Source organism: Amblyomma maculatum, chromosome 11 (genome assembly GCF_055883805.1).
Source record: "Amblyomma maculatum isolate TAMU_Amacu chromosome 11, ASM5588380v1, whole genome shotgun sequence".
Lineage (NCBI taxonomy): Eukaryota > Metazoa > Arthropoda > Arachnida > Ixodida > Ixodidae > Amblyomma > Amblyomma maculatum.
Window position 1 is genome coordinate 4,199,156 of NC_139354.1, and position 22,882 is coordinate 4,222,037.

At 49.7% G+C, this 22,882-nt stretch overlaps 1 protein-coding gene across 2 annotated transcripts in view; it reads right to left on the reverse strand.

The window, feature by feature from the left end:
- Positions 1–1,318: 1,318 nt before the first annotated feature.
- LOC146172690 (G1/S-specific cyclin-D2-like) overlaps positions 1,319–22,882 on the reverse strand; it is a 288,222-nt gene continuing 266,658 nt past the window's right edge. For both annotated transcript variants that reach the window (XM_084583919.1, XM_084583918.1), the window contains 2 exons: positions 12,178–12,317; positions 1,319–3,633 (listed from right to left, as the gene is read on the reverse strand). In XM_084583919.1, the coding sequence (XP_084440045.1) occupies positions 3,418–3,633; positions 12,178–12,317 (356 nt within the window). In that variant the 3' untranslated portion in view covers positions 1,319–3,417. The remainder of the gene's footprint in view (positions 3,634–12,177; positions 12,318–22,882) is intronic.

Below are 22,882 nucleotides of genomic sequence, written 5' to 3' on the forward strand. Positions count from 1 at the left end.
AAGAAAAAAATTGGGTCTGTAAAAGATCACAATTTTCTTTCTCCGGCAGCTGACTTTCGTTAGCAGTGAAAACTGTCTTCAGTGAGACAGGTCCGCGCAATAGCCAGGTCAGCTAATACAAAGCTAGGATGTGGAAGAAAAACAAGGAGAATACATAAAGAAGCGCACTTAAATGCCGACGTAGTACCTAATATCATTTATGTATATATAAAATATATTTATATATATTTATATGCGCCTAATCAGCGCTGTGACAAGGAAGGAGATGGACGTGGGACACGTTTCCAACGACTGGAACAAAAACGAACAGTAAAGCTGCATGGACGTAGGACTGGATGTTTGACGCGAGAAAACAAAAACTACATATGACCAGCATATTTTGGCGAAAAATAGCGCACACAATGTACAGTATGAAAAAAAAATAATAATAAAGCCCGAAGCGAGCGGCAGCGCAAAGGTGGTGGTCATGGTTTCCTGCGCCGTGTGACTGGAGTCGGCATTTTTCGACAAGAAAGGTGGGAGAGAGTGTGAAGGAGAGGTGGGGCCGGTCTGAGCCGTCATGCGCGGCACCCGAATAGTAAACTGGAACATCTCTGCTTCAAAACGTAGCGCAGATAAGAGGTCTATAAATTACGATGCTCGTGAGGTATTGCTGTATGACTACAACAGATGCTTTGCTGCAGAAGCTGCTCCAGTCGACACCATTTTTGTTTTTTTGTGCTTTTTTTTTTTGTATTCAACATTAAAAAGGGCACGGATGGCACTTTTCAACAGTGAACGTAACTCCCAGTGGCACTTTCGGAGGCTTTTCAAAGCGGTTGCTACAGAAAAATTGTCTGCTCTATTCAAAGCCAGCCACGTCATTTGCTGCGCATAGGGACAGCTTTGGGCGTACCTTGGTCCTCTTATCTGTCGCCACTTAAGTGGAGCGTAGGCTTGCGTTCTGTTGCGGGCTGATAAAGCGCCGCCTAACGAAGATAACGAAAACAAGAATTGGTTCATGAATTTCTCTTGGTGTGTCGCTGAATACAGCGGAATTAAGATAAGCCTAAATAAAAGCTTAATCTGTCATGCAATCAGATCAAGGCGCGCTGTTTTCAACAATAATCACTTCGATGGGGTATCATCTGGTTTAGGAACGAGGCTGCCAAAAGACTACGTGCACCAGAGTGCCGGCTACAGCAGAGGTATTAAATCTAGGATTCCATCTTTTCCAACGAAGACAATCTCGATAACACGGCGCCTATAATTTTATACTGATGTGCCATCTTTCGTTATACCCCGTGCGAAACTAGTTACTGTGGACAGATTGATCTCCTTTATTTTTTATTTTTATTTTTTTTTTTTTTTTTTTTTTTTTTTTTTTGTAGTTTGAGCCATCCATCACTACGCGCCTATTATTTTCATGCAGTAGCGCCACCTGGGGATGGATATAAGGGACTAAAGGGAACACTCTGATGGTAAAAGTAAAAGGTCGCAATAGTAGGAGGCGCCACACGTATTTCCTTGCCCCGCTATGAAGAACACGACTGCGTTTCGGAGTAGAAATTTGACCCCTAATAATGCCGAGAACCTGACATTTAGTGACTGAAGAAAAGCAAAACGAAAGAGGATGCTGTTGTCGAGTGCTAAACGCAACGACGCCGCTCCAGAAGCATAAAGCTCACATTGACAACGGAGGTATTAAGTCACTAACGCTGCGGTTGCTTCTTTCGGACAGTGTGGCCGTCCGTTGGTGTGAAAAGTAACCGCGGATCGAAACAAACAAACAAACAAACAAACAAAATTCAATCGACTGGCACTAACGCACAGCTCGCCTTTCTGGCGGCGACCACTTGTGTATATATAATATAGATATATGTATTTACATAAAGTAGACGCAAAAACGCAAGTGACACCCTCAAAAATGCCCTGGTGCTCTTTCGTGCAACGATATAGAAGACTCGATCAAACAACAAAAAGACAATAAAAATAATTATTGCTATAATATAATAATACCCACGTAACCTCGAAAAACTGCCTGCCTTTCCTGAGTTTTTACCACGCGATAACTTTCACACCCACACACAGAGCAACACACGCAAAACTTCACTCATAAAGCATTGCAATTGAGTTCATTCAATACTCCCGACTTCTCAGGATTGCACGGCGCCTTTGCCGCAAAATTAAAAGAAAAAAGAAACAAACAATTCCCAAGGTAGGGAGAAAGAAGAACGATGGTGTCAAGCCTGCAGGAAATTCCAGTTATGAAGCAAATGCTTTACCTGACTTTGCACAACCTGCGTGTCAGAACCTCGCTTTGGCCGTTCTCTTCTAATATTCCAGTGTAGCTCATCGCTCGCAACTACTCAATCGCACACATCCACGCACTCAGTGTCTTAAAATCCATGTCGCATCATTTAAGCTGAAGTCACACTTTTTGCGCAGCACCACTTTTTTTTCGCTAGCCGTCCGTTATCCACTCTCCGAACACACTAACGATGCGAAACAACTAAGCTGTAGCACAACATTTAAAGAAAACAGTCACGTCCGTCGTTGACTAGGCGTCTTCACATCTTTGCATTCCACTATATCCGAGACGCACGTCTTCTAAGGCACTTTCGGCCGCACTGAGCTCGCTGGCACTTGCAGGCACTGGCATTGCAGGCACTGGCACTCGCAGACATTGGCATTGCAGGCACCAGCTCTTGCAGGTAATTGAGACTTGGAGTCAAACATCCCCCTTTTCGTTCTTGATTTTGGTGGTGTCTGGGCTTGCGTGAAAGTGTACAGAGTGAGTCCGAGTGAAGAATTTCAACCAACTTCCAGCGCCAGGTTAAAGAAGATGGAGGAGATAAGTTAAAAACGCTTCGGGTGGCAAGTCATTGTCGTTGTCGAGACCAGGCCTGTCAGTTAGCGTTTTCACTTCTCCGGAAATCGACATCAGTAACTTTCGCAAACGAAAAGACTGGAGGGTTGCAGAGCGACGCTGAGCTCATTCATAAAAAAAAAAAAAAAAAAGATCTAGCTTTCCGAAGTGCAGCAGCGTTTCTTTCGACTTCCGTCTCGGCAGGCAGCGAAGGAGCAAGGAAAAGAAGACTATGATATAACGTAGTCCGCTATGAGGCCCAACGGTGTGGCACAATACACATACACAGACACACGAGTTTTAAATGTTCCATTGCATTTTGCTAAGGTGAGGGAGAGTTTTCCAGCTGATGCCGAGCTCCCTCGACGGAGGAGTTCCGTTGCATTTTCTTGCGGTTGTTGAGGGCCGGGACATAAGGTAAAAGTGGAGGGAGAAGAATGTGGGTGCGAGAACCCGCGGCGCCCAATCACCGCTGTAATCAAAGCACATTTGTCGGGTCTTTCTTTATTGTTTTTCTTTTTTTTTCTCCTAATTTAGTCCGGCAGTGCTCTAGCTATGCAGGCCGTGGCTCAAAATAAAACATCCTGGACGTCCGTCGGCGTCTCGGGCGTCTCCGACTCAAGGGTCACAGTCTCAGCGTTTACTTTGGCCGCGTAGTCGCCCGACGGTGGGGGTGGTGGAGGCGTAGATGTCGATCCGTTTAGTGACGACGAGAGAGACTTGAACTCGGGATAGTTCCTCATGAGCATCTTTTCGATCCTCTGCTGACAGTCGTGTAGACAATCCTGCAAAGACGGGAAAGAGAAAGGCGAGTTTGGTGACAGAACGTTCTGCAGGAGCATATACTGGCGACGGTAATACCACATAAAAGGCATCTAGCGACTGAACGGAACTCTGCAAGGCGTCAATGTCTTTATTAAGTGCCCAGGGCTTATCACAAGAAGAGTCGAGATATACAGAGGAATGCCTACGGTGCAAGCGAATGTATGTGCTCCGACGAGACCCAGCCCTACCGGGAGGCTTGGAATGTTGACTCACCTTCAACCACACGACTTATTGATTGTGAGTAAGACGATAACTTGCCCGCCTTCAGAGTCACGAACCCTGGGCCTTGGCACTCTCATCCAGGCCATGCGTAATCGCCTACACCACAGCTACATCCGCCGCCCACTGGGCCATTTGGTAGTCTTTGCAGGAAATCTTGCCCGCAAACAAGAGAGATTCATCGCCAAAACAAGTCAAAGAGCTACTTAGCCTCATGATCATTTTTTTTCCTTCTCGTTACTGGAGTAAAGGGGAGGGAGGTCTTGAGAACAGCACCCAACAAATAGCAAGTACTATGTCAAGTACGGATCGGAAGACAGCTCAGAACCTTAGAAATTTGGAGCTGAAGCAACTTTTAACTACAAACGGCGTGTGGCGATAGGGGGCGGCTTGGCGTTTTCACCCGGAACCATATAGGCTATCTTTGAACGGGAGCGGGGCTTCTTGGGCGACGCTTTCCCCGTATCCATCTCTCCATCTTCCGCTTCCGCTGTTTCCACCCCAAATAAGCCATAACTCAGGCGTCGTTATCGAGGGCTCAGGGCGCCACTGGCGGAGACCCTGTGGTTTCCAATCAGCGTTTCGAGGTTGGAGTTGCCTCCGGACACCCGCTCGGCAGGAAGCGAAAAAATTTAGCCCCGCTGATTTTATTCTGAAAAAATAAAGAACTGTTTAAATACCGCCGGCTTGGCGTTGAAGCGCCTCGTTTAATTGCAATGTCCACACTTTAGAATAATTTTGAGAATATATCGTGCGGATCACGCTGCCCCTACGCCGTCAGGTTGAATGCAGTCGAAGCCACGTGTTGCCCTAAAAAGCAACGAAACGTGAAGTACGAGCGAATGCTTAAGGAGTCAATGTTTCTAGCAGCAGGCGTCGAACCGCAGTACTACTTGGCATAAAGGAATGAATAACGGGTGTCCGCCTTCAAAAGGGCTACCATGAGTCAATAGTCCACGACATAGCGAGCAGCATGAAAAGGACGTAGATGGCATAGCGATTAGTTTCACAGTTCGGGTCTGCTTACACCAGTCTCACCCTTCCGGGTATATGCATTTGAACGCAGTTACATTTCTTTTCGTTCCGAATGCAAGTGGGCTAAGAAACAGCTCCTGGTAATGTTCGTCCTCCCACGCTCTTCGATTCACTCAGAAAACAAAATGACACCTCCTTCGAGAACGACCACAGCATCTAATTACACCGTTTTCAAAACGGTGAGAGCTTACTCCTGGGTATATTATCACCTAGCGGCGAGTACAAGCGTAGGATCGTAGAACGCGCAACCCAGGGCGCTTTAAACGCTAGCGCTCATACCGCACGCGATACATTAGCCACCTGTTGCGCGAGTGGCGACAAGGTCACTCCTTGTCGCCACCCTCCACGCACACGCAGTGGTGAAAGCGAGGACTTGGCAACAAACTCTCCGGGGTGACCTACACCTTCGCTCCCATCCCATGCGAGGCGTCACGCAAACCCTTCGCCCGGTTCCTTTGTGTACATTTGCTTTTCCGCCTGATCCCAATCGCCGTGTAGGTTGTGGACCCTGCCGCCAGCAAGTAAAATAAATGCATAAGAATGCCTCGACAAGGGCGAAGGAGGGGGTTGGAACACCTAAGATGTACGTGGAAGATTGCGGCATACCGAAAGGCAGCGGGGGAGGCGGTCAAGTGCGCAGTGGGGGCAGAGGGGAGGGCGTGAAAGGCTGCCTCCGATTGGCTGCTCTGTGGCTGGTTAAACGGTAGGCACCCCTTCTTCTCTGACCACCATCTGTGGATCTTTACTTCATTTTGAGAAGCAAAGGGACGCTGGCGAAGGGAGGAGGGACGGGTATTCGCGAAACCTCCTTATTTTACAATTTCTGTCTATTTTGTTTTTGTTCTCTTATTTCTATCCTCGAGAAAATGTGAACGTAGGATAGGGGGGTGCTTTGGGAAGAACCGACCCGCCGCCGAACCTCTCTTCCGCGAATCCAGCGACCAGGAGCGGCGCCACCGTTTCGCAGGGGAGAGAGGCGGCCGACGTCAAGGCAAGAGCCGAAAACGAAACCTGCGGTGCCGCGCTCCGCAAACGGCCATTCATACGCTCTCCTCCCGGCTTCTGCGCCCGCCCGCTAAGCTAGCAAAAACACCGACAACCACGAAAAAGCAAGAAAAAAAAAAAAGTGGCAAGAAGACCGCGCCGTCCGTAGAGGTTGCCGACGCCAAGACTGCGGACTTCGCTCGCCCAGCGAAGAACGTGCATAAGAGGGAAGGGTGAGAAGGATGCCAGTGGTACTGTTGCTGCAAAGAGGGGAGAGACCAACTACCAGCTCGGGCACATTCCACAGGCGTCGTCGGGTGTGCGAGAAGGCATCAAGCGGCGCAGAAAAAAGGTCTGCGCTGAGGCAGGGCTGTACAAGGGGGTGCCTACCATCCCCTACCGCATCTCTTCTGCCCCCCCAGAAGAGAAAGTACCACTACACTTGATTACCGGCACGCTAGTGGCCGAACCGCGTCGCGCCTTCTCCGAGCCGCGCTTTTCAAAGGTCCGTTCTTTCTTTCTTGCCTTCTTTAGAAGTCGCGTTATTTGTTTCTTATTTTTGGCGGGCACTTTTTTTCGCGCTCAGGAAGGCTGTCGGAGGTCTCATTGGGTTCGACGTGGGGTGCCCCATTTTGTTATTGTTGTCTTCGTTTTGTTCTTCCACGTCTCCCGCATGGTTCTGAGGGGATGCTGGTGGTAAAGGAGGGCTTCTTCGAGTTTGGTACTTTCGTGTCTGGCGGCGGCACTCGTTTGGAGGTGAAGTAGCAGCTATGGCGGCCACCTCTAGATGGCGCTAGTAGCCCGTCGAATATCCCCAAGTCGAAAGCGAACTGTTGATGCTCTTCCTCTCCTGGACTGGTTGGTAGCTAAGACCACGGAGCAAGTAGCCAAGACTGTCTCCCCCTCGGAGACCCCCGCCCTCCCAACTTGCGTCTCCGTAGTCCGTCGCAAAGCAGCGAAGATTCGTCGGAGCACTGGGCTGCTAGCTCCGTTGAAGAGCGTGGGAATGAGCGCGTGTTTGCTCCTGGAGAATGGGCCGAAACGGAATGCCGCCGCGCCACGTAGTGAAGGGAGATCGACGGTGGAGGCAGAGGGGAATGATGCGTTACTGCGGAGAACCGCGCAGCAAGTGTGGCGGTCTCGTGTGTCGGTGTGCGCCTGTCCTTTCCCCCGCCGAGGACTTTTTGCGATTATTATTTATGATGGCGACCCTAGGAAGGAGGGGAGAGGCGGGGTGCGTGGACGGTTCACGGGCTTCTTCTGTGCTTTTGCCGTTCGCACTGTGATAAGGTCAATCAGCCGTGCGCTGCGTGAATGCGGTGGTGCGTCCGACGGGCGTTTTTCACTCACTCCGACGGGCGAGCTCGTTTCTTTAATCTTACGTCCATTGAGAGGAGAGAATCGCGAAGTGGAGGAAGGAGTTCGGTGTTCCGACTAGTCGCAACGACTGACCGCGCTCTGACCGTAATTGTGTTTTTCGAGACGCTGCTGCCGACGGTTCTCGGGTGCATGACGTCAACAATACATGCGCGCCATTTTCGCGCCCTACACAAAATGCCCGTCCATTTCACCCTTCTTGTTGCTGCTGCCGCTGCTTTCGATTTGAAAGGCGTGACCAGGTGAGCCCTTTGTCGCCAGCTCATGGCAGATTCGCGCGCTTCGCTCGGCCCGCGCAATGCGTGACCATTCTCTGCACTCGACCTTGGAGGCCTCTGCGGCTGACACAAACACACACTCGCGCATTTCTTTATTCTTCTTTATTCGGTCCGAAGGCGGCGCTCCTAAACCGGGGCAAAGCGGCCGTCGTTTCGTTTCTGCTGCCGCGACCTCAGCCTTGCTTGTGCGGCGTGTAAAGGATCTTTTAGGTCTTCCCGAGTCTATCCTTGCGCTGTTTTCGGAGTGACGCGCCGTGCACGGTACAGTTCGTTATCGAACTCTCCGACAACTGTTAAAGCGGCCAACGCCTCAGGTAAGAAAGGTGATCGGCAGTTTGATTATATAAGCGGCTTCACGGGACATCTGTGAAGAGCAGCTGTTGTCTGTACATAAATAAAACAGAAGGAGCAGTAGTAATGATATTATGCTCAATCTGAAGCATATCTTCATAAAGTCTTGTTCAAGTGTCCCTCAACGCCAGCAATGCATTGGAGCAGCGAGTCCTTCATGCTATGCGTCTTAACATTTTACAAATACAAAGCTGATTTTTCACTGATCACTGCACAATGTTCGTGTGGGAGCTTTTCGTAAAAGGACCGCATAGGAACTCATGGCTATAGCGTGGTTTTACGTCTTACAGTTCCACTCATCCGTTCCAGCAGCCTTTCAGATTGCGTTTAAGATCAAAGCTGCAGTATTTTAGTTTTATTTCTAAGTGTTCGGCATCCGTCCATGTGTTGTTTTGGAAGGAAGCAATACAAGTTTACACTGGCCACAGCCGTGCAATTAACCATACGGCATTCCGTTCCGAACCGACATTTCATATCACTGCACATCGCCCCTCCAGATGCGTCACAGTGCAAAAATGAGTCGCAGACTTGATTTGTCGGATGCATGGAGCGCGTCCATATGCTGTCCCAGATGCGTGAACGTCGAAGATGCAGTGCTCGCCAACACCGCCTCGATCACTGCGTCGTGCTCACTGCATTTCAATTCCAGTCCGCGGCGCCGACGAGGAAATTATTTATGAGCTCACCTCGTATGCATCCAGTCATTGCCCTCCTCAACGACTGTAAATGAACTGCGACGCACAAACAAGCAGGCGGTGTGAAGGCGGAATGCGCGCCAGGAGGCTCGGAAAGGGCCGTGATGAGAGTTAAGAAATTAACGCCTCCGAGTAGCGGACACTTGATAGCGCCCGAAATATATACACTGTATATATGTCTCTCTCTTTCCGCTTCTGTGTACCCTGTTGTGGGGTTTATTTGCTTACTGCTGCTGTTCTATTTATTTTTCTAGGCTTTTTTATATTATTATTTTTTTTTTTTTTGTCAAAGCTACAGTGCCATGCCTCACAGAACCTTAGTATGGGGCTGGTTGGTCGACGACATCAACTGATGACAGTTATAAACTGCTCGATTCGCACTAGGAGGTGGAAGACGTCTGTGCGCATTGAACAAACAGCGATAAAGAAAAAAAAATGAGAGAAATACAACCGATGTGACAAGCCTACCAAAGAGAGAGAGAGAGGCAACAGAAAAAGTATCCCCCCCCCCCCCCCCCCCCCTCAGCTGAAAAGAAGCAAATACATCGACATTGCAGCAGATCGACGGTGGTGCTGGTGTCGGTGGCGTCTCGGAGCGTCGTTTCAGGTTTTACGAGCGTCTGGCAGCGTCAGCACGTATTACACTGTTTAGAACGCTCCAAGAGCAGAGACTCGGAGGCAAGTGAGAGCGCAGCTTGCAAGGCTCGCTAATTCGGCACTTGTCAAAGCGGCCGTGGAAATGCGGTTTTAGCTTGCGGGCTACTTCTTGTGTGTGTATGTGCGCGCAGTTTTGTGTTTCGATATACACATGTCGGCTTCTCCTCGTTGGGATAGGCTTAGTGAATGAATAACACCGTTAGCCAAGAAAGAGGGAGAGAAAGAAAAAAGCTCATATAAAGGGAAGACAGAGGGCGCGATATGTGGTGACTGCTGCCACGGAGAGAGTAATTGCCATCAGCGACGCGATGCGTACAACTTTCCCACAGGCTTTTTCAGAGACTGTCCCCCTGCGGTCGCGGAGGGGCTGTCTCCGAGGGCCCGGCGGGACAGATGCCGAAAAGAATAACACTGTGCCTGTTTTTAGGGGGCGTTCTAAAGTTTCACAAAGCTCCTACGACCGCCCGCCTGTCTGCATGCTTCAGAGACACAGAAACGCATGCTGCTCGCAGGCTCTCTCTCGCAGCGTTTGCCGCCGACGATGACGTGCCCTTGGCATTGGCGGTGGCTGCGAGCGAGCCAGCCGCTCCCAGCCAAGCGACAAAAGCCAATGGCCTGCCTCCACTTCACGCGCCGGCTTTAGGAGAACGTGTGACCCGGCGGTGTATTTACAAACCGTGGCTCGTAGGCAATGCGGTCTTCGCTTCTACCAAATTGCACAGGCTTACCCAAACTATAGTGGTAATACCCAAGAAAAGCCTGGGTTCTATCGGTGTTGGTCGTACATTGTAAGCTCATACCCCGAGGAAATAAAAAAAGTTACTAGCGAGTTCCTTTGTTTGCGGATGAGCCATATTCTGCTGCATAGCACATTCAGAGCAATGATTGGGGCTCAAGGGGCATAAGACGCGCTGACGTTTCCCGTTCTTATTAATTCGCGACACTTTAGAGAAGAAGAACTGGCACAAGGCTATAACTCCACCGGAACTCAACCTTAACGCTCAGCATGCTGGATAGCCGTTATCGGACCCGAAAAGAAATGAAGGTGGTGGTGGCTACTGCGCCCGAAGGTTTGACAGCGAGAATAGCGGAGTTAAAAGAACCGGCAGATAGGAGGCGAAGGCGGGACAGGGCATCTGAGCGGGAAGTTAACAAGTCACTCCTTCTCGGGGAAAAATGACCAGGACACAGTATGCTTCTCTTTCCGCTTCTTCGAAAGCGCTGTAGCACGTCTTCCCCTAAAAGCGAAGGACAGAACTTCGGCACCAAAAGCCAAAGATGCCTTAGCCATGCTCCTCAAGCGCACACTCAGACAGGCCCCGACACGAACCAACGACTCTCCTCCATCTCTTTCGGCTGACTCTTCCTCGGCTTTTAACAAGAAAGTGGAGCAACGTATGCTCGCGGCGCCCCTACTCGCCACCGGCGGCTCAATGGCAGAAGGATCGCACTCGGCGTTCTTTAGTTGAGCGGTGTCCAGTTTCGGACGTGGTTGGTGCCGCCTTTTTCCACCAACATCGGGCGCGCCTTTGCCGACATTTTTCGTGGTATGCGGTACGGCGCCGTGGATTGCACTCTGCGGGCGAAAATGAAATAAAAGCACGGCGCCGTTCTCATATTTCCTCACCTTCCGTTATTTACTCTTGCCTTTGCCTTCTTCTTTACTCCCCCCCCCCCCCCCCCCCCCACACACACACCCTTCATGTTTGGAATTACCTACTGTGCCTCTGTCCTTTTTCTAGGAAAAGAAACTTTCCTTGGTTCGTGCTGCACCCGTTGCGATTTGCCTCTGGAGCACTACAGAGGCCTGACCGGTAATATATTTCTGCAGATCGCTCTGCTGAGAATTGTCTGCGAGCCTGTAATTGTGAGCTGAGTAATTAATAAATGGTGAATAAGGTTGTCCGCAACTCAGCGTTCAATCAAAAATGTCTCGCCATTAAAATATTTTCTTTAAAATGCATATCGTACAGCGTATGCAACGTATATTCAGCGTACATACATTGAGTATACATTGTATATGTTATGTACCAATGAAATATGTTTCCACCCTGAATGCAATTTCCGTGTAGCGAAAGATTAATGCTAGGCGCTCTTCTTTACATGGTTTTCTTCTCGAGCGCACTTGTATCAGAGATTGTTTAAGGGAACAGAAAGACCCCCTCTCGAACGGTGATAGATTAGACTCGGGGAAAAAAAAAAGACAAATGGATTCCTTGAAAGCGTAGCTGCAAGACGCCGACAGCAGCGCAAGGGTGAACCGGTTTCAGCGATGCAGCAGTTGCCGCAGTTCGTGTATAGGTGCAAGCGCACTTCAGGAGAAAATACATTGACCCGTTCTTTTGCCAATGGAAGCAGAAACCCTTGTTTTGCATTACCTATACAGCAATCTTTTTCCAAGCGCCACTAGACAAAAACAAAGAAATCGAATAGCTTTCCTGTCCTGCCTTCTTTCCTTCGACGCCCGCCAAAAACTGCAACGCAACCTGCCGACGGCACGCAACGTCCGAGTAATACGAAACCGGAACCCGCACCTGAAAAGTATTTGCGATGCTCGCATGCATGTCGTCGCCTGCCGACCGCGTGTTTCCGGTCTGATTAATCAGCAAATTTCAGCGCGGAGTTGCGAGGCCAAATTAAGCAGGATTGCGCGCGAGTGTAAACAAGCACGCTGCGCTGAGCGCTGCGAGAAACTGCAGCTGGATTTTAAAGTTCTCAACAGATAAGAAAGCAGAGAAGAACTCGGACAGCACAGTCGTGTCGCGCGGCAACCCTTTCACGCTTATGAACGCATGTGTAACCAGCTAATCATGGCACATCAAGCGTTAACGCTATTATTCTTCGATTTTAGCCTATCCCGTATACCCAGAGCGACAGCAGCAAATGCGATGACAGGGCGGGCACGTACCACTTCTATGCTGGTGATTTCGTTGAGCCGCTCCGCAACTTCCCTCATCTCGCTCCAGTGGCGTCGCAGGAGGCCGCACACTGCAGAGCTGATGCTCGCCGCTGCGATCATGGATGCTGGGGACAAGATGAACTCGAACTCTGCAGAAAGACAAAGAGAAAGAAAAGTCACGTGAAGGTTAATTTCTAGAAGCATTGAGAGGTGGTGCAGGACATATGTGGGTAAGGTCGCGAAAAGCAAGGCGCCCGTGTGCTGTGCGATGTCAGTGCACGTTAAAGAACCCCAGGTGGTCGAAATTTCCGGAGTCCTCCACTACGGCGTCTCTCATAGCCTTAGTTGCTTTGGGACGTTAAAACCCCAAAAACCAAGCCAAACCAGCAAATAATTGGTGCTACTCGAGCTTTATTGTTTTAAGCGTGCTCGGACTTTCTGAAGTTTCACGGATGTTAAGCAGCAAGCAACATGGGGAACCCACGTTCAATTCAGCAACACAACCTATTTTTCTTACTTATTCCACACACACACACACACACACACACACACACACACACACACACACACACACACACACACACACACACACACACACACACACACACACACACACACACACACACACACACACACACACACACACACACACACACACACACACACACACACACACACACACACACACACACACACACACACACACACACACACACACACACACACACAAAAAAAAAAATGGATTGCAGTGAATTATGCCTTTAGAGAAAAAAAAAAACGATTTAAAGAAAAAACATATCTTTGAGGTCCTTCTACGGGGCAATGATTGAGTGTGGGCTAAAAAGTGTCTTGTTCAACATTTGTTAGCCGCTGCAAACTGAAAGTGTGGTTAAGTAATGCTTGTCCACTGTAACATACTTTTTTTTTTTTCTTTGTGTCTCAGGGCGCCAGTTCAAAAGGTTTACAGCTGAGCCCACAAATAGAGCAGCCCTCTTAATCAGACAAGGCCCTGTATAGTGCATATATAGCAGAGGATAGTATTGAGGATGATTTACGAGTGTTCTTTCGCGCAAAGCGTTTTGTCGCTTCTGTTATCAACGTGCGCATGGTCATAGTCGGTACGCCTGTGAGGCGTACAGCATAAGACACCGCTTGCGCGCGCGCGCGCTCACACACACACACACACACACACACACACACACACACACACACACACACACACACACACACACACACACACACACACACACACACACACACACACACACACACACACACGCGCGCGCGCGCGCGCGCGCACGCACGTACAGGAGCCAATAGCAGGTGGTGGCAGGTGTTTACTGACGCCGCCGCCACGGCAAAGAACGGCAAGAAGGACGTAAAAGACTGGTTGCGTCTGCGGGTGCCTGAGACCGATTCGGGAACGCAGGCAACAAAAATCCAAACAAGTCTAATTCATCAGTTAATCGACACGGCGACGACAGTCAAAGAAAACAAAAGGCGGGCAGAAACAGCGGGGTGACGAGACGGTGGCGATGTTTATAGAGGAAGACAAAGAAAATATCAAGCGTGCGTTTTTAGACGGTCAGACGGAGAAAAGAGTCTCTCGGCAGTTGCGCCTTTCGTCGCAGACTCTGAGGAGGGTCGCGCCGTCGCCTGCCGGTGGTCGTTAACCCTAGACGCCGCCGTTGGAGACACCGATGATTCAGACAAGAGAGACATGCCGCGGTGTCCTAGTGGTGGTAACAGCGGCGACGCTGGCAACACAGTGACGACCGTGTGCCACCCCGAGAGGGTACTGTCCCAAATGCCTCTTTCTCGTTTTTTTTTCACTGCGGTTAGCGGGGCAATAAAATATCAAAACCGACTTCCTTCATTATTCCTATGTAACAACACAACGCCATGAATTCCGCGCCGCAGATAGACACGGTTCGCCCACTCGCCGCGTTTAAACTTTGTCTCTCGATGTCGTCAAAAAGTCATCCCGTGCGCATGCGTGCTTTTCATATCTCCGACGCCTTCCCCCTCTCGTTTCGGGCCCTCACGGGCGAGCATGCATTAGCAGTTTGTCAAAGAAGCGTCGAGCATCAGAAAGAGCGAAGAGGACAGCGCGATGGATGAAACGAAGGAGGAGGAGAGTGGGCCAGACGTTGACGAAGATGGTGGAGAGCTGATGCGTTTTTATGTTCCTTTCGGTCGTTCTGCATCTACCATGCATGGCTAACTGCACGAGGGGAGTGTGTGCCTGAAAATGCAGCTGGTGCTGCGGGCTGTGGATGGAGTGAAAGCATTTAGATGTCATAATAATCGTAAGACCCGTCGGGGAATTCGGGTGTACAGAATCTTCTTCTTGTCTACGCATTTGCCCCGTCGCGCCGCGTCATCTGGAATTATACCCCACGCAGAGAGCGCGCGACTACAAGCACTGCAGCCAATGAAAATAAAAAAAAAAATAAAAAATAAATAAAAAATTGGGAAGACCACTAAAACCAAGATGTCGCTCTTGCGAGTGAGATGGGGCGCATTAAACGAACTGGTGAGCCCCTGTGAGCATACCGCTAGCGTGTTTGCGTACATCTGCAGGCCGTTCGTTGTACTAGAGCTCATTTGCAACTGCTGAAACTCTTAGAAAGATAAAAGAAAACGGCTAGGCGTGTGAGCTGCACCCGAAAAAAAAAAAAAAAAAACGCGTCATTTGCAAGGAATCGAGCGGAGTCGCAAGGCGTGGCGTTAACAGCGAATTCCCAGACGCTGATGTACTACCTCGGACAAAATTCTACTTCCTTGCAAACCCTCCCCAAGTGTTCAGAAACACCTCCGGGGACGGCAACTATACTGCGTGCACATTATCTAAACGAAGCACTGTGCAATAAGAGCATCCTCTACAAAGCCGGGGCGCATCCTGCACTCTCCGCGTACAGTGAGGCGCACAGTTTTAGTGAGCTGCTAATTAGTACTCTTTTGCTGGTTTTAAATGGCTACGAAGATGCAGGCGTTCATCATGCATCCTGCTGATTTTTAACGGTAGGCTTGCAAAACTGAAGCCTTCATCAACACTTCTAAAAATGAAAGACGTGTAAGCGAAGGAAGACGGCGCTGCTAAGCGAAAAATAATACAAAATAAAAAAAAAAATAAAGAGAAGAAGTCCGCTGTAAGTTTTAGCCTCCCCGAAACTAATGCGGGATCAGCGGACAGCGCATACGTCGAACATACAATCGCTACGCTCTTCTTTGCCACGGTGCGCAAGACGTGAGCTAGAATCTGCTTCCTGTTCAAAGGAAGACGGAAGAGCGTTCGCGCTCCGTGACTGACTGACCGACTAGAACGGCTTCACCGCTTTACGCACGAGGAAGCAGCAAAGTAGAAGCAGCGGCAGCGGCGGTACCAATAACTACTTTTGGAGAGAGTGCGGACACTCGACCCCATTACGACAATTTCACGGTCTCTCGCGCGCGCTACCCTCCTCGTATGTAGTATTACACGGCATGGCCATTATGGTCCCGATCGGCTTGCCGCCGCTGTCGACTCAAGTTGCGTGCATCGCTACACGACCTACGGTACGGAGTTTCGCATTTCCGACTCGATGATGTCCCCGTCACGGCTTCGCCACGCGTCGGCGTCACCGCGAACGCACGACGAGGAGCTACATTAAACGGATTGGCTAAACGATGGACACATCCTCGGGCCCTTCAAAAGCAGCCTGCTAGATGGATATATATGTATATTTAGAAAGGGGAGGAAACGTGCTTCTTCTTCCTCACTGGTCATGATCGTCACGGTTTTGTAATGTCCGTGAGTAGCTGGGTGGGTATTGGGAGGGATCGGTGGCGGCATTGTTGTGGCTGTCGAAAGGCAGCAGGTGCTGGTGGGGTAGGGGGCGATGCGTTTGAAGAGGCCGCCCGCAGAGCTACCCACAGCTCCTGAAACACTTTTGTATGCGACGTGCTGCTCGGCTGCGAACCGATGCAGGCATCAGAAACTGCCTCTACGATACGCTTGAGCAGCACCTAGTCAGCAGATCTGACGTCGTCTCACTTGGGTTCTCTTTACGAGCTGTTTTTTTTTTTTTTTCTTATCTTCTAGCGCCCATGAGACGTCGCAATAGGTTCTGACCGCGACAAAATTTCTGCTTTCAGGTAGCTAGACCTTCATTCTCGAATGTCGAGAAGAGGAGACCTGAGATGCTGATGTTGTCGACGAAGAATCCAAAGAAAAGAAGGAAATGAAATGAAGTACAGTAACCCGCAAAATATAGGTAGAAGAGAAGACGTAGCTTGTAGAGAGAAGTACAGGGAGGAGGAAAGGCTTTCGCCATTAAACTCTTTAGTAAAGCTGTAATCTTTTGGGGGTTCAACTGTGAACAATAAAGATGTGATATTCGTTCATCAGTGGCCTACTTCCATTTTTCCCGTTACCATTTTTTTTTACATCCTTCTGACACTCAGAACAGGGGCAACGAGGCGTCGCACTTACAAAGCTGAAGCTAACTAATAGCGGTTATTCTCACCTGTGACATTAAAATTGAATTTGAAAAACAGAAGTTTTTATTACGAGGCTAGAATCGACATGTGCTGTGCTATGGATAAATCAAAACATTGATGATCTAACTACAGGACAATTGTTGCGAAATATCACATGACACCGTAATGGGTGTTGTCATAGGCTGTCGGTAGGCGACGACCTCTGTATTGCTCTAGAAGCCATGACCTGTTGCAATGAACTGTGCCAAGGTTGGAAAGTTTTAGAGGTAATTTACTTTATGCGGCAGTCCTAGTTTGGCCTCTGCAAGATAGTAAGAAACTGACCGGCCCCAGTAAATTCTAGAAAGTGAATGCTTCTATTTCGGCTATAATTCGCTAGAACACTTTCAGTTTCAAAAGTCCGTTTCACGGCCATATAATCACCTCAAGAATCACATTTAACTCTTGGGCTGAAAAAACTTTCCCCAAGATGCGGCACGCAACTAGAGAACTTGTTCATATCTGCTGCGTTAACATGCTGCTGCTCCTCCGCCTTCTCTGATTCGCTGTCGACGTGTGATGCGCAACCTATCAGGACCGCCGCGTGTGGGCGTGGGAGGGAATGCATGCTTCTGCTTCGAGAAAACGCGCCCAAATCGTGACGTAATGTACGCACGCGCTCTGAGCGGCCACTCGACGAGCACCACTAATCCAGCGAGCCCCCACCTCACCCCCGAGTCTTCGCTAACCTTACTAAACAAGGCAATTACGCCTTTCCGGTCGTTGACGTTCGGGCGTTTTTGTGGGCTGAGTTTGGCTCAGGAACGTGCTCTCACGTTCCCCGTTCTCGCAGGTCGCCTCCCGGCGCGCTCCAGAGCATCGACTTCTTCAGCACAACGGCCGAAGAGTGGATTGTTAAAAGAGTAAAGACGGCATCAAAGGCAGGTAGGAATGAAGCAAACAAATTAAGCCGTGAATTATAGGCACGATGGCATACATCATACTCGGAGAGCAAAGAAAGGGCTAAAGCAAGGAAAGCACGAGAGTAAAGGAAAACCAAAAGGAGGAAGGTGAAGCAAGAAGGCGGCGCCGCTGTGAGCGCGCCTTAAGACCGAAATGGATGGTCCCGGATTCTGCGCCAGCGAAAGAAGGGTGTCGGCCTGCTCTTCGTACGCGGCCGCCGCAGACACATCGTGAAGCTCGCAGCCACGTGGGGAGGCTACATACCAGAAGCCAGACGCTCAGACAAGCCAAGACGAGACAGAAATAAAGAGAGAAACTGCAGAAGAAAGTAGTAGTAGTAGTAGTAGGGCCAGGGAAGGCAGGGCACGTTAGAAGCGCCAGCGCCTCTTTGTGGAAGGAAGAAGCGACGTGAGAAAGGATGGGCGATGAGGATGCATCGGCACGAGAAAGAGTAGAAACGAGACACGAGGAAAGAAAGCTCGCGATTAAACAAATACCCGGCAGCGGGAGGTCATGGAGGCCGCGCCCCGAAGGAGGTAAAAAGAAAAACACCCGTTGAAGCACGTATGCGGCCGAAAGCAAGGCACTCTGGCATGAATGGCTCTAAGCGGGGGTTACGTGGTTAAAAGCAAAGAAAAAAAATCTGAAGTCTCGAAGAAGGAACAAGCATTGCCCGCTTCCCGCTGTCGCTACGGGAGTAGAGCTGTAGCCGAGCCGAGTCAAGCCCGGGCAAAGCCGGCTCTTGTCCATCCAAAGCGAGCCAAGTCAAGCCATTGAGCGTCATCGTCGGTTGCGTTGGCGCAGCAATCGTTAGGTGTACAGCATGCTCCACGGTGTACTGTCCTGCGATCTCTTTATGATTGTGCGAATTCTGATAATTACAGCGGGGGTGCTTTGCCGCCGGCCGCAGAGTTAGCGGACGAGCCGAGTTAAGCCAAGCCAGAGGCGGCGTAATCGCTCGCTGTGAAACCGCAGGCGGGCTTTCCGGCACAGGACGCGAGCGAAGCGGGGAAGATCCCTGTCAGGGCGAGCCAAGTCAAGCACATGACCGAGAAAGATAAGGGTGCGGAGCCTGTATGAATGGCGAGAGTAGGAACGGGTTTGTTTTCTGACCTGTAGACCGCGAATACGAAGGCCCCACTGACTCCACCCACACTTGCGTATACGTGCAAAGAATTCGAATGCTTCACTTCGAGGACCAAATTCGCGAGCGCCGGTGTATAAAGCGCCGTGCGGCGTCTTCATGTTCGCAAGCTGTGAAGATGTGTTCACGATGTTGCATTACAGCGTTGCAGGGCGGGCGCCCTTTCTTTGAAGGAAATCGGCGAAGCATGAAGTCGTTTCTTTCAAGCTGGTTTTGCATTTTCGCCAGCGGTGTACGTTTTGTTTCCAGACTTACACTGTGTTTTTAGTTTTACTTGGCATAACTTTTGCCGATCCCAACGCACGCCCCGTTTCCAAGAGGACCGCGATGGCACCGCCTCGTGCACCTGTCCGCACTCGCGTATTTGAAAGCGGAGAAATATAGAGCAAAGTGAAAGTGAATCAAGACCCCAGTGAGGGAGGCAGCCGTGCGGCTTCTTCCGAATCTCTCAGCGCTGTCTGGGAGTCGCATTGACGACAGCGGGTAGAAACAGGTTGAGCTTGCTGTGGTATGCAGCTGCTCAGAAAGAGTTCAGCCCCCCTCCCTCAACCGAAGTCCAATGGAGGGTCGAACACAAAAATAAAAGCCCAGGTCAGACAAGAACGTGTCTTTTTGGCGTGGAGCACGAGCAACCATGAGGCAAAAAGAAGCCGACGAAAACTGAGGAGCCAGAACTGTTCTTCGGTTCTCCGCAATGAAGGGGAAGAAACCAGCAGGAAAAGAAAAAGTAGTTCGGGGAGAACACACGCACACACCTTCTCCTCGGTCGGGCCGAGAAGTCTTTGACCGATAGTTGCATGGCCGTCGACGACGGTTAGGCGGTCAGCTGACAGTTGGGGTCCTCACCCCATTCTCAAGCCGCCTTTAGGGACACGCCGAACTCGTCTTTTTTTTTTTTTTTTTTTTTTTTTTTCATATCTGGCCAGATGATACCGTGCGGACGCGAAAGCCTCAATGAATTAACTGGTGCGAACGTTGTTATGCTAAATCAGAAATGCATTCTTTGCTTGCCGAAGTGATAAATTGTGGCAGCCCCATTTGTAATATCCTTTTCTAACCTTGCCGTTGCTGCTTCGGCCGACTGTGTTATTACACGTCAACTTGCAATTATCTGCTTGATTTGCTCTTTTGTTTCTGCTCCTATTACCAGTTTGAAGTATATAGGCGATGTATCAGCAATTTGGATGCCTTTTTCCACCAAAGTAATGCTCTATACTCCCATTCAGTGCGTCTTTATCAGCATCTCCTGCTACTCTTCATATACACAACCTGCATGCGAGCATGGATTTTAGACGGACTCTGTGTACGGTCTCGAGTACAGACTAGCCAAGAAAAAGAAAAAGTAGACCTTGTAACTTGGCGTTATGCAATCTAGCTAAACCGCACCGTTCATTGGGCGCAAATACACTGCACTCCGCAATCCATTTGGAATACCACTCCTTTAGCTCGATTATTTCGAACTTCCTGTTTATTGGGATTAAGGCTTAGGTCAGACACTGGATTGAAACATCATAAATTCGAGCTTCGCGTCATGCTTGCAAATTTTCACTTGTCTTCCAGTTCTAATCAGTTGCCTGGAACTATCACTGACTATCATGCCGCACTCATTCGCTCACCTATACGTTGAAGCTAGCAATCGGCTTTCCTTTAATCTCATTTATCTGCTTGTAGCTTACGGGGGTCTCGGTTCTGGCAGTCTTGAAGCCATAGGTAGCGTAAGAGGGTTCTAGCACAGATTTCGCCCTCGCTCTTGAACACGTTCTACGTGACGCTGGCGGTAACACAGGACGTTCCACGTCCGCCGCTATGGTTGAGGGTGGCGTTGGTGAACGCTCTCAATTTTCGTATACATGCAACATTAATACCCAAGAAAGTAGCAGGTGGGACAGCGGCCGATGTAGCTCAGTTGGAAGAGCACCGGACGCGATATTCGGAGGTCGTGGGTTCGGTTCCCACCACCGGCACGTTGTTTTTCCTTCTACTTTGTGTTTAATTATCTTTCCCCTAAACAGACTACATTACTAATTTACGTGATTACCGATGTAAAAATTTAAAAAAAAAAGACAAAGTACCATTCCCAATGCTTTCCTTGGCCTCGCCGACTGTTGGCTTCTTTCCTTCATGCATTATAACGAGCACTCTCGTTTCCCCTTCATTTATCTGCTTTAATCTCTCCAGGCATTCAAAGGGGCCATTCGTACCGACAACGACAGCAGCAAAGGAGCCGACCCATCTGCATTCCTTCAGGATAGTGTGCGAGTATAAAAGCGACACCTCCGTCTTTCTTGGAGCCCAAAAACCAGTTCGGTCGTCTTCGCCGGTCCATTGACGGTTCGCACGCGTTGACCAGTCGGTCGGTGCAAAGGAGAGGCAGGAATGCGATCAAGAGAGAAGAGAGAGAGAAAAAAAAAAGAAAGGTCTACAGCGCAGCGCACTTATCAGCGTCGATTAACCAAATTGGCGTTGAGACGATCAAGAGACAAGGAGGCGCCGACACCATCTTTGGTGGGAGGCCCTCACCACGGCGGATTCGTAGTACGTTTCTTTTTTATTGTTCATATTATTTGACTGCTTCGAACATACACCCTGTCATTTCAACTTCCCACGCCAAGCGAGAAGCCGATTACCTAGGTGCCCTTCTTGGCGGCCGCCTCTTTAGACAAGCGAACCCTTCTCACCGCCTTTGTGCGTTCGCGTGTAGTTTCCGATCTTTAATCAACCGTGGGCGGCGAGGCCACCAGGCCGTTTCTTCCGAGAGGCAACAGGAGGTTGTACTCGAAATGTGCCAGCCTTGAAAGGGACATAAGTGGCTTGGCTGCTCTGATGCAAGGGGCCAACAGAAATTGGTAGGCCACATGTATCCCAAAAGTTGGTTGAGCGCAGTCAGAAAATGATGTTGTTTCGCGGTGAAGTGGCTTGTTGGACATTATGTTAAAACAGATAGAAAGACACACATTGCACATTTCCTGACGAGCTGACGCGCTCAACCAACTTTTCGGGTGGCTCCTAAAGTCCCTTAATACATCTTCATGTGGCAGTGCGACCTATTAATTTCTGTTGGCACTGAAAAAAGCCCCTTGCATCAAAGCAGCCAAGCCACTTATGTCCCCTTCCTAGTAAGCGCAATGTGAGTTTGTCTTTCTATCTGTCCGTGTTTCCAGCGCTGTTTTAAAATAATGATTTTGCTTCGTAGCGCTCGCCTCCCTAATATATATATATATATATATATATATATATATATATATATATATATATATATATATATATATATATATATATATATATATATATAAATGCCGAGCCGTTTTCAACTGTCGCGGACCACGTAACTTCACTCCTGCCTCGGCAACTGGGAAGACTTTGCGATGCGGCTTCTCGCACCTTGTCCAGGATTCCCAAGACGGCGGCAGGTTGTCTCTTCGGTTTCTGAGAAGGGATCTCCATGACTAGTGCGGCCTCCCGTTTGAATACCCTTGAATTACGATCGTATAGCACAAATGGACCCCCGCTGATCAGTTCCGGGAAGCCCCGCGGGCAGACACCCGTCGTCACGCTCCTCCTTTGCGCGTGACAGCTCTTTAAACACGGCACCCGACTACGACACTGCGGTAGACTCTTGACCGCATTTCTAGGCGGTTAGCTACGAAAATGTATCTAATAACTCTACCCCTGTTAGCTGCTTAGAAGATGCGAAAAATAGACCCAAACAGCCACGCTTCCCTCTATGCCCCTTCTGTTTTAATGCCAGTCGTGCCAGGAAACGAGCCAGCGGAAGGTTCATCAGGACTTCTGAAACGCAACGTAAGAAAGCCTCACAGAAGCGACGTGTTCCCTTCGTCTTTCTCACCCGGTCGTGCGTAATGATAACACAAAACCTGTAGAAAGACCGCTAATTAAAACGGTCTTCTGGAGGAGGAGAAGGCGGTACTCGCGAATTCTCCGTCTCGCCCGGGCAATTACATAACAGAGCTCCGAGGATTTGGGTGGGGGGAGGTTTAAGGGAACGAAACAAGGGGGTTAGGAAGCGGAGTACGGAGACGGAGAAGTGGGGGGACGACGCGTGTCTGGAGCGGTGCCGACAGAAAACGACCTTGAAGCAGGGCGCTCCTCTTGAACGCGAGCGCCCCACAGCGATTATGCGTGCCT